General features: G+C 42.1%; 1 protein-coding gene across 1 annotated transcript in view; it reads left to right on the forward strand.

Moving 5' to 3' along the window:
* The first annotated feature begins 12790 nt into the window (after positions 1-12790).
* The window catches only part of LOC145398718 (uncharacterized), a 74107-nt gene continuing 73962 nt past the window's right edge, over positions 12791-12935 (forward strand). Inside the window, exon 1 of the mRNA XM_080271518.1 lies at positions 12791-12803. Coding sequence (XP_080127644.1) covers positions 12791-12803 — 13 coding nt within the window. The remainder of the gene's footprint in view (positions 12804-12935) is intronic.

Raw genomic sequence — 12935 nt, forward strand, 5'->3', positions numbered from 1 at the left:
AATTTCTCTGGCAAGCCTTTCCATGGTTTCTACTACTGATTGCTCTGCTTCAGGTTTGGATAAAAATAACTGGCCTGGTCTAGACATTTTTAACATTCAATACCATTACTCTTTCACACCTCTACTCGTTCTTCTACTGATACTCTTCAATTACCCTCATGAGTTTCGCGTCCACCCACTCCCTAGCTTCATCGTTCCAATGGACCCCGTCCACCAGATTTTGCTTAAAGAATTTAGTGTTGAATTGGAGAATTTTATGTTTCCTCAGAAACTGTTTAATCCTTCTATTAACTGCTACTTGAATGCTCTTATATCTGGCTGATGTTGTGGGAGCTGTTTCCTCCGTATATTTCCAGAGTTCTGACACACGCATATAGCTGCCTTACACTTCCTTTCCAACTCTTCCACTATTTCTCTGATATCCGAAAACACTTTCGCAGGAGTGCATTCCCCGTCAATGTCATTGCTCCCTAGCCATAAAAGGACTAGGTCATATTCCCACTCTAAGACAGCATTCAGTCGTTGATCATGAAAAAAATTCCTAGCTCTGGCCCCTGGCCCTCTGAAAATCCGCAGCTCAACATCTCTCACCCCCAACCATCTCGGGATCTGGTTGTGTCCCACCAAAGCAACCTTTTACATTCTGTCTCTTTCTCTCGGCTTCTCCTCACAAGCCTGTAACCTTGGGGTAATGACTGGGAATTTATCCCCCTATGCTGCCACCATTATGTGATGCCCGATCCCTTTCATTGGATGTTGTTTTTTGAGGCTGACTTACAGCGAGCACCACAATTGTATCCCTAGGGTTCGTTCGACCCTTATCCTGATATTGTTGGACTACCTGCGGAATCGGTTGGGATCCGAGATTATTCAAAATTAATTTAATTATCTCCATCAAATATCACACACACAAGGAAAATTGGCCGTTCTAAATAATTACTAATAGGAAAGAAATTTGGTAGCTTGATCGTGAGTAGCATAACAATAAGAGAATTTTTTAGGTAGCGTAACAATAACAACTTTGGGTAGCGTGACAATGCAATAACAGAACTTTATACTCCCAAAACCGATTCAGTACAGGGGTCGAAAACAATTCCCACCAAGGCACTAGGATTATGAGAAGTTGTACAGGATTTGAGAGATATAAGACAGGAATGACAGTGAAACTCAATAAACTTTTCAAAATGCTGAATTTACTAATATCTCTCCTTTCTTTAAATCACATTACATTATACTATTCAATTTACCAATAAATGACAACTTAAATTGATTTTTCTCTAAGAAATGAAACTTTACTTTTTTTTTATAAAACTCTAGATTTTTCAATCATTTAACATTTTATTTATTCATAGTACACAGAATTTTCTCCACAACGAATTTTATACAAGGACATATACCTCAGTTAGCCAACAAATGTTATCACTCTTTAGCTCTCACTCCTCCCCAACATCAGTGAAACTTAACATCCTGGAACATTACACTTGAAATCCTTCACTCCTGAATGAATTATCAGGTGCTGAGTGAGATTACGCTTCCTACCAGAAAGTTCGCCACATTCAGTACACTCGTGGGCATATAGGGCTTTCTCCGAGCACATCAGGCGAGGGACTTTGCCTTGGGGACTTAGGGTGCTCTCCGAGCTCACCCGGTGCGGGAGAACTCTAGGCCGTGCCCAGAAGAAACGTTACACCCGACTACATCGATACACTATATACCAAAAGAAAAATCACGACTATTCTCCTTTCACAAGATAAATTCACTAAACAATTACATAATCAAAAGAACTAATCACTGTTTTGTGTAAATGGTGAGTGCACAATGTAAATCCTAACTAACTTTGCTAGGGCAGTTACAATATGGCGGTTAGAGGGAGTTTTTGAGGTGGCGTTTTCACAGCATCTGTACGTGGCACGGAGACAAAACGGAGAGTCAGTTTCACTACAACTTAGGTCACAACGGCACACATAATATCACTGAACTTTCACAACGCCAGTATGAACAAGGGGGAAGGGAAGAAAACAGAGTAATGAAACTCACCTGTACGTGGCACGGAGACAAAACTGAGAGTGAGTCTCACTACAACTTCTACGCGGGAAACTAAGCGACTTGGATGACGTGTAGGGTACTTTCGCTTCACCCCATATGAGGGTCACAATTCTAAACTTCTGATTCTGAACGGATGCAGATATTAATTTTCTTCACTCTCAATCTGACAGGGAAAATTTAGTTATTCTAATTATCCCACATAAAGAGTCGTAAATTAAATCAACAGCGGTCCCTAGCATCCTCTCGGCGGAGGAATACATTACCCAACTATTACGTCATGTCCTCGGGTACTAGCTAACTAAAATTTTTAACGCCTTTCCTCCTCTATACGATATTATTTCTTCTATAAGCATGTTAATCGACAACATTATGACTTTACTATGATTGCATCAGATCTGATTTAATAGATAATGAGTACAGACGATACGCCTTTCAAATACCCCACGTATGCCTCCAGCAAAGCTTAACCTACAACATGTACAAATATTCTTAAGGACTAGCACAGCATAAATGAGATTTATGAACTTACAGCTACAGAAATAATAATAAAAAGAACATGTACTAACTACTAGGTACAAGCATGTTTCTATACCTTAAGCCTAGAATGGATTAGGGTTAACACAAATGTATAGCTTACGTACTAAAGCCTTAACTTGCATGACTTTCTCATGGTTTGGCTCTTGTGGCATTACAACACTGGTTAGTGTTACTGGTCGGTAGTTGAGCAGATTTTGTCTGTTCCCTTTCTTGAATAAGAGAACAATGTTTATTTTCTTCCAAATATCAGGTAGTTTACCTTGACTCAAGGATTCCTTGAGTATTAAAGATATTGGTCTACTTACCTCCTTTGCACATTCTTGTAGCACCCAACATGAAATTTCGTTTGGATCATTTGCTTTTTCTTTGTCTAATTTACTTAACTTCTCCTGTATTTCTTTTTCAGATATTTGTATATCTGGTAACATGTTTGGGCATGCATGTTCCACATCATCCCTCTCAAAAATTTTTTCTTCTGTAAAAACTGATTAGAAATTTTCATTTAGTGCTTCACAAATATCTTTCTCTTGTGTATAGATGATCCCCTTGTATGTAATGGATTGTATTTTATCTTTTACCTTGATTTTGCTTCGGATGTACAGTCACCAAACTTTCCACCTGGGCCATCTAGCCGCGAGAGGTGGGCAACGGGTGCTGGCAACAGTGTATATGTTTGTTCGTGTGTACATGCTCGACGAAAGTTCGGATCATCAACTCTCTTCGTCCGTAGTGAACCTCAGTCCGAGTCAGAGTTCATCCCATAAATGGCTGGGTACGGAGTTGGGTGGGGAGAAAAATGTCTCAGGAGTAAGGCGGCTCTCCCATCGGCTCCATGAAACTGGTTGCACGGGAAACTGTTGTGTGCCACAGGTGGCGCAGACCAAGGCCAATTAAATAAGACTATATTAATTTTATAAGGAAGTACTATATATACTGTATATTATGGTATAAATATATACCTTTATATATAGTACAATAACATATACTATGCTTATTTGGCCTTAGTCCGTGCAACCTGTGACACGCAACAATTCCATGCAACCAGTTTCCTGCAACTGGTGGAGCCGGTGGGAGAGCTGCTTAAGATGGAAGCTTGGCATGGTGAATGCCAGGGTAGGCGCCGGACGGGGGGGGGGGGGGTTACGTTATTCATACCGCCAGTGATAATACTTGCCGAACTAGTTTTTGAGATCCATTAGCATTCTACTGAATATTTGCATTCTTATCAATACTAAACATTTTATTTTCTATAACATGTTAATGCACTAAATACTTGAATCGCTCCAAGCCTCTCTCTCTCTCTCTCTCTCTCTCTCTCTCTCTCTCTTTATATCAGTAATTCCATATCATAGGGTTATCGCTTGATACCATTATCAGTACAGGTTGAAGAGGAATGCATTTACATAACATCGCGTCCAGTTACAAGTAAGATTACCTGTCATTCACATCATGAATGACACTGACCAATAAACATTAGGATGATGTTCAGACACTGTTAACGGTTGCTTACATCCTCGTTGGTAGTACTTCAAGTAAGTGTTTTTATGTGTTCTGTGGTGCACCACGAAGAGGTAGGAGGCTAAAATACTGTCACCCCAACAGGCAAAGAGTTTATGCATACTCTTGTCGAAGAGGCTATTACATCAGCTATGATAATGACTTACCGTATCGTATTTCATATGACTATGGTCATTACAGCACATCTTTGTAGTCCATTCATCTAACGAATGATTGAATTACACATTAGAAGGAAAATTGATTGTGAGCGGTACCGCTTATGTGTGAAGTCACACATTTACACGCTCATCGATTATGCACCGAACAACATTATCTCACATTACAGCAAGATGAAGACACCACCTCTCCATCACAGTATGCAAAAGCTTCCAGTCATTTTAAGCACAATTGCTATTGATTCATGAATTGTTGGGACATTTATATTACTATTGCCTGTGATATTACTTATGTGATTGGTAAATGCAACATAAAGAACATGAAATTATCATAACAGGCTGTAACACTGATTTTATTTTTTTAATCCCACGAACCTAGGCGCTTTAGCGCCCGTCGACTCATGACTAACTGACTCAAGGCAGCCTTAACGAACGAGTTTCAGCCTCCGACGTCAACAGTTCCTTATTTCTCCTACTTAGCTTAAATTAATATCCGCTCAATGAGTAATCCTGTAACGATTAATGACCTCACTTATCTAATCATGTCTCAGATCAAGAATGGTATTTCAATAGGTTTAATCGTGGCCGGCCCAGGACTGGCCAAATGCGAACAGACACCGGTATCTATTTTTCTCGCGTAAAGGCCGGTCACACGACGGTTCTTCCCCCGAATATTCAGTAGACACTTTTTAGCCATGGGTTGTCATGTAATAATGAAAAAGAATATGTTTATAATTATGTAATATATGTAAAGATGCGGTCTTTTAGGTTATTTTCCTTATTGTTTTCAGTATTCGCATTATCCAGTACTTTCAGGAAGTTCCTTTGAAATTCTATCGGCTAAAATTGTAGACTGAATATTGGGATGAACTCTGACTGAGGTTCAGTACGGAAGACGAGAGCTGATGATCCGAACTTTCGTCAAGCATGTACACACGAACAAACATTACACTGTTGCCAGCACCCTTTACCCACCTCTCGCAGCTAGGTGGCCCAGGCGGAAAGTTTGGCGACTGTACCTCTAAAATAGCGTCGGTTGACCACTACTTTTATTTATAATGTTTTCCTCAAACTGTCCTTGGGCTTCTCTCTTTATTCTTGTATAATCGTTTCTTGCTTGTTTATAGTTATTATATGCCTTCTCATTATTGTGTCTTCTGTATCTGTTCCACAACACTTCTCTTTTCTTTTGATTTTATATATTCTTTATTAAACAATCTCTTTGTGTTCATTTCTGCTTCTTTGTGCTGTGGGATGTAATTTCGGACTCCTGTTTCATAAAGTTCGCAGAATTTTCTATGTATAACATTTAAATCTTGTCTAAGTTCATTTTCCCAATCTGTTTCTAAGAACTGTTTCTTTAGGTCACGATAGTTGCCCTTTTTGTAGTTCATGATCTTTTTGTAACTTTCATTGCTGTTAACTATGTCATATGCAATCCTGAAGTTACAAATTAATACTGCATGGTCACTTTTGCTGAGTGGAGGGTGATACATTATATTGTAAATACCATTTTCTTGCCTTGTAATTATAAGATCTACTGTAGTACTGATGGCACAGCCAGTCCTCTTTTTCTGGTGTTTTGCTTTACATGTTGTGTTAGGAAAAACTCCTGCACAAGATCCAGGAGCTTTTGGTCCCAAAAGCTTTCCTGACTTTTTATATCTAGAGAAATCCGATTTGTATTTGTATTGAAATTTCCAGTTAATATATTTCTTTCAGATTTCTCCTCCATTCAGTGTAGTCATGCTCTTAAACTATGACTTGTACTCTCTGCCAAGTCTTCATAATCGCCTCTTTCACAGGTGTTTGATCTGGGTGACATGTATAAATTTGCCACAATTACTTTCCCTTCGGATGTATTAATCTCTACTGCAATAAGTTCTGCTTGTGAGGGTATAAGTAGTTCTATTTCTTTGACTTGTATATATTCTTTGTTAATATTATAATTCCTCCTCCATTTTTTAAGTTCCTATCTCTTCTTCACATATTGTATTCCTCTGTGTTTATGGTATCATTTGATACCCATCGTGTTAATTTTGTTTCAGTTAGGCAAGTATTATGTGGTTCTTTTTCTTTGATATCATCATTCATCTTTGTTATTTAGATACCATTCCATCTACATTTGGATACATCAGCTTAATCATCTTGTTAACATACTTGTCATGATTTGGGTCTACTGCCTTCCTCCTTTTTATTCCCTTCTGGTTATGTACCACTTTCGTGCCTGCAATCCAATTACTTCGTTTTCGTTTTCGTTTTTAAAGGCTCCAACATGCATGCATGTGTCGGCCTTGGTCACCTAATGGCGACTCTCCACGCTGCACGATCCATTGCAGCCTCCCTGTTCAGTCCCTTAACCCTAAGGTCACACTTAATGACCTCGTCCCATGTCTTTCTCGGTCTACCCCTCATAACCCCACCCCCAATATTAACACTTCTCACCTTCCTCACCCAATTATCATCCCCTATCCTCTCCACATGTCCAAACCACCTCAATCTACCTCTCCTCATCACAACACCAATACACTCCAGTCCCATCCTACCTCTCAACTCTTCCATTGTAAACCCAGCCCCTCCAGGCCTTGGACGCAAGGACGCAATGCACATCCACCTAATCATTGTCATTTCTGTACGTCTGAGCCGGCGAATATCTTCCTCCTTCACTGCCCAGGTCTCACTGCCATACAGCATTACACTCCTAACACATGCTGCATACAAAGACCCCTTAGCACGTAGGGAGAGCCCTCTCAATGTCAGGAGAGGCAAGAGCTTCCTGAACTTTTTCCAACCACTTCTCACCCTAGCCACAGAGCTAGCTCCAGCCCCACTTCCAGCACACAACATGTCTCCCAAATAACAAAACTCTTCCACACACTCAAGAGATTCACCAGCAAGTTCAATCCTTTCATGTCTGACAATCTCCACCTGCTCACCCCAGGACACCGTACACATAAAATCAGCATTATCTCGCAGTCTACCTCTGATACCACTACATCTCTTATGCACCCATTTATCACACACACCGCACAAGATGGAATTACTTCCCATGCCCTTGTGGCAAACTGCACATGGCCACTCTCCCTCGTCTTTGACAGTACCGCCACCAACCCTAGATATCATCACTTTTGTTTTATCTGCATTTACCCTTAAACCCTTTCGCCCCATACCATCTTTCCACTTCCTAAACCTTTCCTCCGCCTACCTTTCATTCTTTGCAATCAACACCAAATCATCAGCATACAACAACTCCCATGGGAGTCCGTTTCTAAAGTCACGTGAAAGGGCTTCAAGTACCATGATAAACAACATGGGACTCAAGACTGACCCCTGATGCACACCAACATTCATGGAAAACTCATCACTCAAATCTCCATTCACTCTCACCTGGGTGTGAGCACCCACATACATGGCCATAACCACCCTAACCAGCCACTCCTCCAAGCCAAGCTTTCTCATTGCCCACTTCACCACCTCTCTAGGGACTCTGTCAAAGGCCTTTTCCAAATCAACAAAAACAAAATAAAGATCCCTTCTCCTACCAATATATTTTTCCTGAAGCTGTCGAACAATGAATATGGCATCATTGGTCTCCCCTACCTGGCATAAACCCAAACTGCATCTCATCAATAGTCACTCTTTCTCTAAACATACCTTCTAAAACTCTCTCCATTACCTTCATGGATCTAAAAGCTTTATACCTCTATAATTTCCTCTTTCCAGGGCATCACCCTTTCCTTTGTACACATTTACAATTACACTCTTCAGCCAATCATCTGGGACAACACACTCATAAATAATCCTGTTTATCAGGTAACCCCTATATCGCCTGAGGCCTTCAACATTTCGGCAGTCAACCCAGACACACCTGCTGCCTTCCCCACCCTCATCCTGCCTATTGCCTCACTCACAGTAGCAGTATCAATCAAAGGCCAAGGGCCAGACACTGAATCTGCTGGCTCCAAACCTTCCCTGTCCCAGTCAAACTCGTCATTCAACAACCGATTATAATGCTCTCTCCATGCATCTTTAATATCCTCGCTGTTCACCACTACCCTTCCTTCATCATGCTTCACACACTGCTCACTTATGATATCCCGATTATCCCTCTTCACCTGACCTGCCACCCTAAATATATTTTTCCTTTCCCCATGATTTAGGTTATCAAGTAATTGTCTCTGTGACTCAGACTTTGCCCTGTATACCTCTCTTCTAGCCCTACGCTTGGCAGCCAAATATTCCTCTTTGCTACCACCCTTCTTCCATTCCCGGAAAAGTCTTCTTTTCTCCTTAATTGCAGCTTCTACACCCTCATCCCACCACCAAGTTACTTTATGTCTTGGTGGTCCTCTTGTCCAGCCGCATGTTACGTCAGTAACTCTCAAGAAATTGTTCTTGAGGGCTCTGTACTGTTCATTAACGCCTCTGTCTACAGCTCCCTGTTCAACCACCACTCTCCTCAACTCGCTATTGAAGGCATCCCTTACTACTTGGTTTTTCAGCTTCCATATTTTCCTCCTAGGTACATAAGTCCTCTTTTTCATCACTTGTTCTTTAAGAACCTTATCACAAATCAGTAGTTTGTGCTGCTGCACCCACTCCTCACTTCCAATAACTTTAACATCCCTCACTAACCTCCTATCGGCCTTCCTAACCAGAAAATAATCTATCTGACTCCTATTTCCCCCAGACTCATACGTAATTAACCTACTGTCTCTTTTCCTAGAATATGTGTTGCACACAATCATGTCCGTTGCCTCCCCAAACTCGAGTATCCTTTCCCCTTCTGCATTCCTTAGACCATACGCACATCCCCTATGCACTCCTTCATAACCTTGTGCTGCTTCACCTACATGACCATTTAAGTCCCTTCCCAAAATCACTATCTCATCATCCCACATACCACCCACTACACGTATTAAATCATCCCAAAATCTATCTTTCTCTGATTCATCCAATCCTGCCTGTGGAGCATATGCTGATATAATCGCAGCTATCTTTCTTCCCAACAGAATTTTCACTACCAATATCCTATCGCTTACTCTCAAAACATTCATAACATATTCCACCCGTTTCTCCGCAACCATCACACCAACATCTCCATATCCGTCTGTCCCCCCCTGCCAAAACAACTTATAGCAACAGTCCTTCCCAACAATCTTTCTGGCTGATCCACCCCTGTACCGGACTTCCTGCAAACATGCCACATCCACCCATCTCCTACTGAATGCCTCAACGACTTCTCCTGCTCTTCCCCTCAACTTCCCACATTCCATGAACCCACCCTCATCCCCATGGGAGATTTACTGTCCTCAGGCTTGCTTTGAAACTTATTTTGTTTTGTCATCTTCAGTATTAATAAAGGGGGACAGACACAGCACAGGTCCCACTCACTGCACAGTCCCAGGTCCAGGCAATGGATCTGGGACCCCTAGCCCACGAGCTTACCAGTGGCTATGGTAGTGGCCTCGGGGCACCCTGCCAGGACAGCTGCAGGGACACCCTCCAAGCGCGTCTTGGCACTGCAACTATCCCGCCATTATACACCCACTGATAGGGCAGCCTCCTGGGGTGCTACTCTCAGGTTCGGGCCCCTCTCTATTGGGCGGAAGCGGCAGCCTGGGAACCGTAATGCCCTGTACCCTCCAGCACAGGCCCGAGCCCCATCTCGCCCTGGACCCACGATCTATGCTGGCGGAACCTCAGCCACGCCTCCCCCCAGAAGTCCGCCACTAGGTAGCGGGGGCAAAGTTTTCTGGCCGCATGCCCTTGCTGGCGCCAACCCCTGTAATGTAGTGGGATACGTTGTGTGAAATGTAAAGTGCATGTGGTGTAGTGCATAGATAGTTAGAGGAAATGTTTGGGAGAGTATGCTGGTCTACTCTCCATGTTACTGTCACACTGAAAAGGTCAGCAAAGGGGGATGGTTAGATAGCTAGTGAAACAGGAGCTTCAGCTCTCCCTATCACCAGCATTCCCATTCCCCTCGGGAGTACTACCCTGTTCGGCCCGTGCTACGGCCTCCTCCTACTTGGTAAAAAAATGTATTCTTCTCTTCCTCTGATCTTCCCTTGTTCTTTGTTTTTGCCTCTCTCTTCTCTTTTAGTAATCCCAGTTCTTCATGAGTTAGGCATCTTTTTATCCATACATTTTTGAATTCCTCTTTTTCCATAAGTTTGCATTTTTTAGTATCTCAACAGTGTTTACATTCTGGAAAGTTACTTTCATCAGCCTTGACTTATTTCTCTCATATTACCCTGGCCTTTTGTGTTCGTCTTTATCTTTATTACAGATTTCCTCTGATATTTCCTCCAATGTACCAATTATATTGCCATCTTTTTGTCTCAAAATCTTTTTTTTTTCTTCGTCATCTAAACCATTGATTACTATAGATTTCATGATATCTGCTGAATCTTTGACCAATTTTGGATTGTTTTGGATTATTTTTTTTTCACTTCCTTTTTTAATGCTTTTTTCTTCGACTCTTGTTTCTAAGTCTTTCTTTATTTACTTTTACCATATAAGCATAAGTAGTTTCCACATCAATTCTGTAGCTTTGCATTACACTGAGGTGGTTTGGACATGTATAGAGAATAGAGAATGAGAGACTGACTAAGAGGGGTGATGTAGGTGAAGTGGAGGGAGGGAGAGGGAGTAAGGAGACCGAGGTTGAGGTGGAGGGATGGAGTTGAGAGGTATGTGAAGGAGGTAGGAGTGAGTTGGAGGGAGGGCAGTCAAATGGTGGGTGACAGAGCGACTTGGAGGTGTTGTGTCTGCAGCCACCCTTTGCGCAATTAGGGCGTTGGGCTATTGATAAATAAAATAGACATAATGAAAGAGACTGTTTTCACTATCACTTTAACCCAATATTCAGTTTTCTTTCATTCAAAGTAACACTTACTAAATTAACAATTGAATGATTGATTGATTCAATATAATTAAAATCTGGCGTCGCAACTGCCAGGGTCATATACCGTCGGACAACAAAGTAAAACATGCAGCAAAATAAAAAGTGCAAGTTTAAAATAAAGTTAATATCTGTTACTAAGAATAAAACACTGAAAGTAATAAAGGAATAGTTTGCATAATGTCAATTACATATGAAAGTGGAAGGAGGCCTGCCTCCTGAAAAAAACTAAAAAATCAGTAAAATTGCTAGAGGCTTCACCGAGCATCGAGGACAAACAGTAGGCACCATCTGCCCCCTTATGCCTATGGAGGAATCTTTGACGTAGGTCCCTCAGACTCGGACACTCGACCAGCAAGTGACGGTCCTGACGGACAGTAAGGGGAACGAGGCAGTCATCACAGTACGGTTGATTATCACTACCCATGAGAAAACTATGTGTAAGCCAAGAGTGCTCAATGCAAAGCCTAGCAAGAGCCACCTCCAATCGCCGAGACATGGAGGGAAGAACCCTTGACACAAACACCCTCTGAAAGGTTTCTTTTAGTTTATTGTGAGAAACAACATTCCGGTCTCTCTGCCAACACGTACGAATTGCATACCGCAAGGAAGGTGTTACATCGGAAGTAGGAAGTGGGTAGTCAGTTGGGGGCTGTTGAGAAGATGCAGCTTTAGCTAAAAAATCTGCTCACTCATTGCCCACCACACCAACATGTGCGGGAACCCAACAGAAGTCCACATGGCGGCCACGACGGCCAAGAAGAAAAAGCCACTCTAAAATTGATAAAACCAATGGATGGGATGCATTAAAAGACTGCATTACTGACAGACCACACTCCTTGAGTCACTAAAAATCACAAAAACGGATTGAGAGTAAAAATTATTTTAAGAGCATATACAATTGCAGTCAGTTCTGCCGTATACACAGGAAGCCAGGAAGGCTACCGCCCCTGCTGAAGGAAAGGATGGCAACACCAAATCCTACTCCAGTATCAGTCACACCGTTAGTACAGACGGGGACAGAACCCTCATGAATGGAAGCATGTTCCAAAAACAGAGAGAGGGACACCTGAGAGGAAACTGAGCCCTTTCTCCAACAATGGACCTACAAAATGTCACACGAGGGAGTAGTCAAGAACTCACTCTTGGGATCCAATGTGGACAAATTGCCAGTCTCCGAAGAGAGAGGGCTAACATAATAGACTGGACCCTGTAACCAAATGGCTTTGGGAAATTAGGACGGGTGTCATAAACAGAAGATCAGGAATCCTGGGAGACGATGGCACAAGAAGTTGAGTCGCGAATGCGATGAAGACGATACCAACACCTCATTATTTGCAACTGGTGTTGCAAATCCAAGGGGAGTACACAAGCATCCACCAACAAACTTGGAATCGGGGATTATCTGAATGCCCCGGTTGCCAGACGTACACGAGCATGATGTGCAGAATTTAACAACCGAAGACGGGCATCTGTTGCAGAGGAGTAGACCTTACATCCATATTCATGTTTAGGAAGAATAAAATACCTATGCAAGAGGAGGAGGGTCTGGCAGTCAGCAAGATGTATGAGCTAAAACTCTCAAAAGACTCAAAGCTTTAAGACAAGCCGCCTTAACAGATCGAATATGTGGAACCCAGGTTAGTCGTCTATCAAACAGAAGACCCAGAAACCGCATCTCTTCCACACAGGATATTCTCCTACCATAGAGATACGAGTCAGGGTCTGGGTGAACCCCTCGAAGACGAAAAAAAAGGTTGAGTAGACTGTTC

This window comes from Coenobita brevimanus, chromosome 46 (genome assembly GCF_032717465.1).
Source record: "Coenobita brevimanus isolate Jiangsu-jjx chromosome 46, ASM3271746v2, whole genome shotgun sequence".
Lineage (NCBI taxonomy): Eukaryota > Metazoa > Arthropoda > Malacostraca > Decapoda > Coenobitidae > Coenobita > Coenobita brevimanus.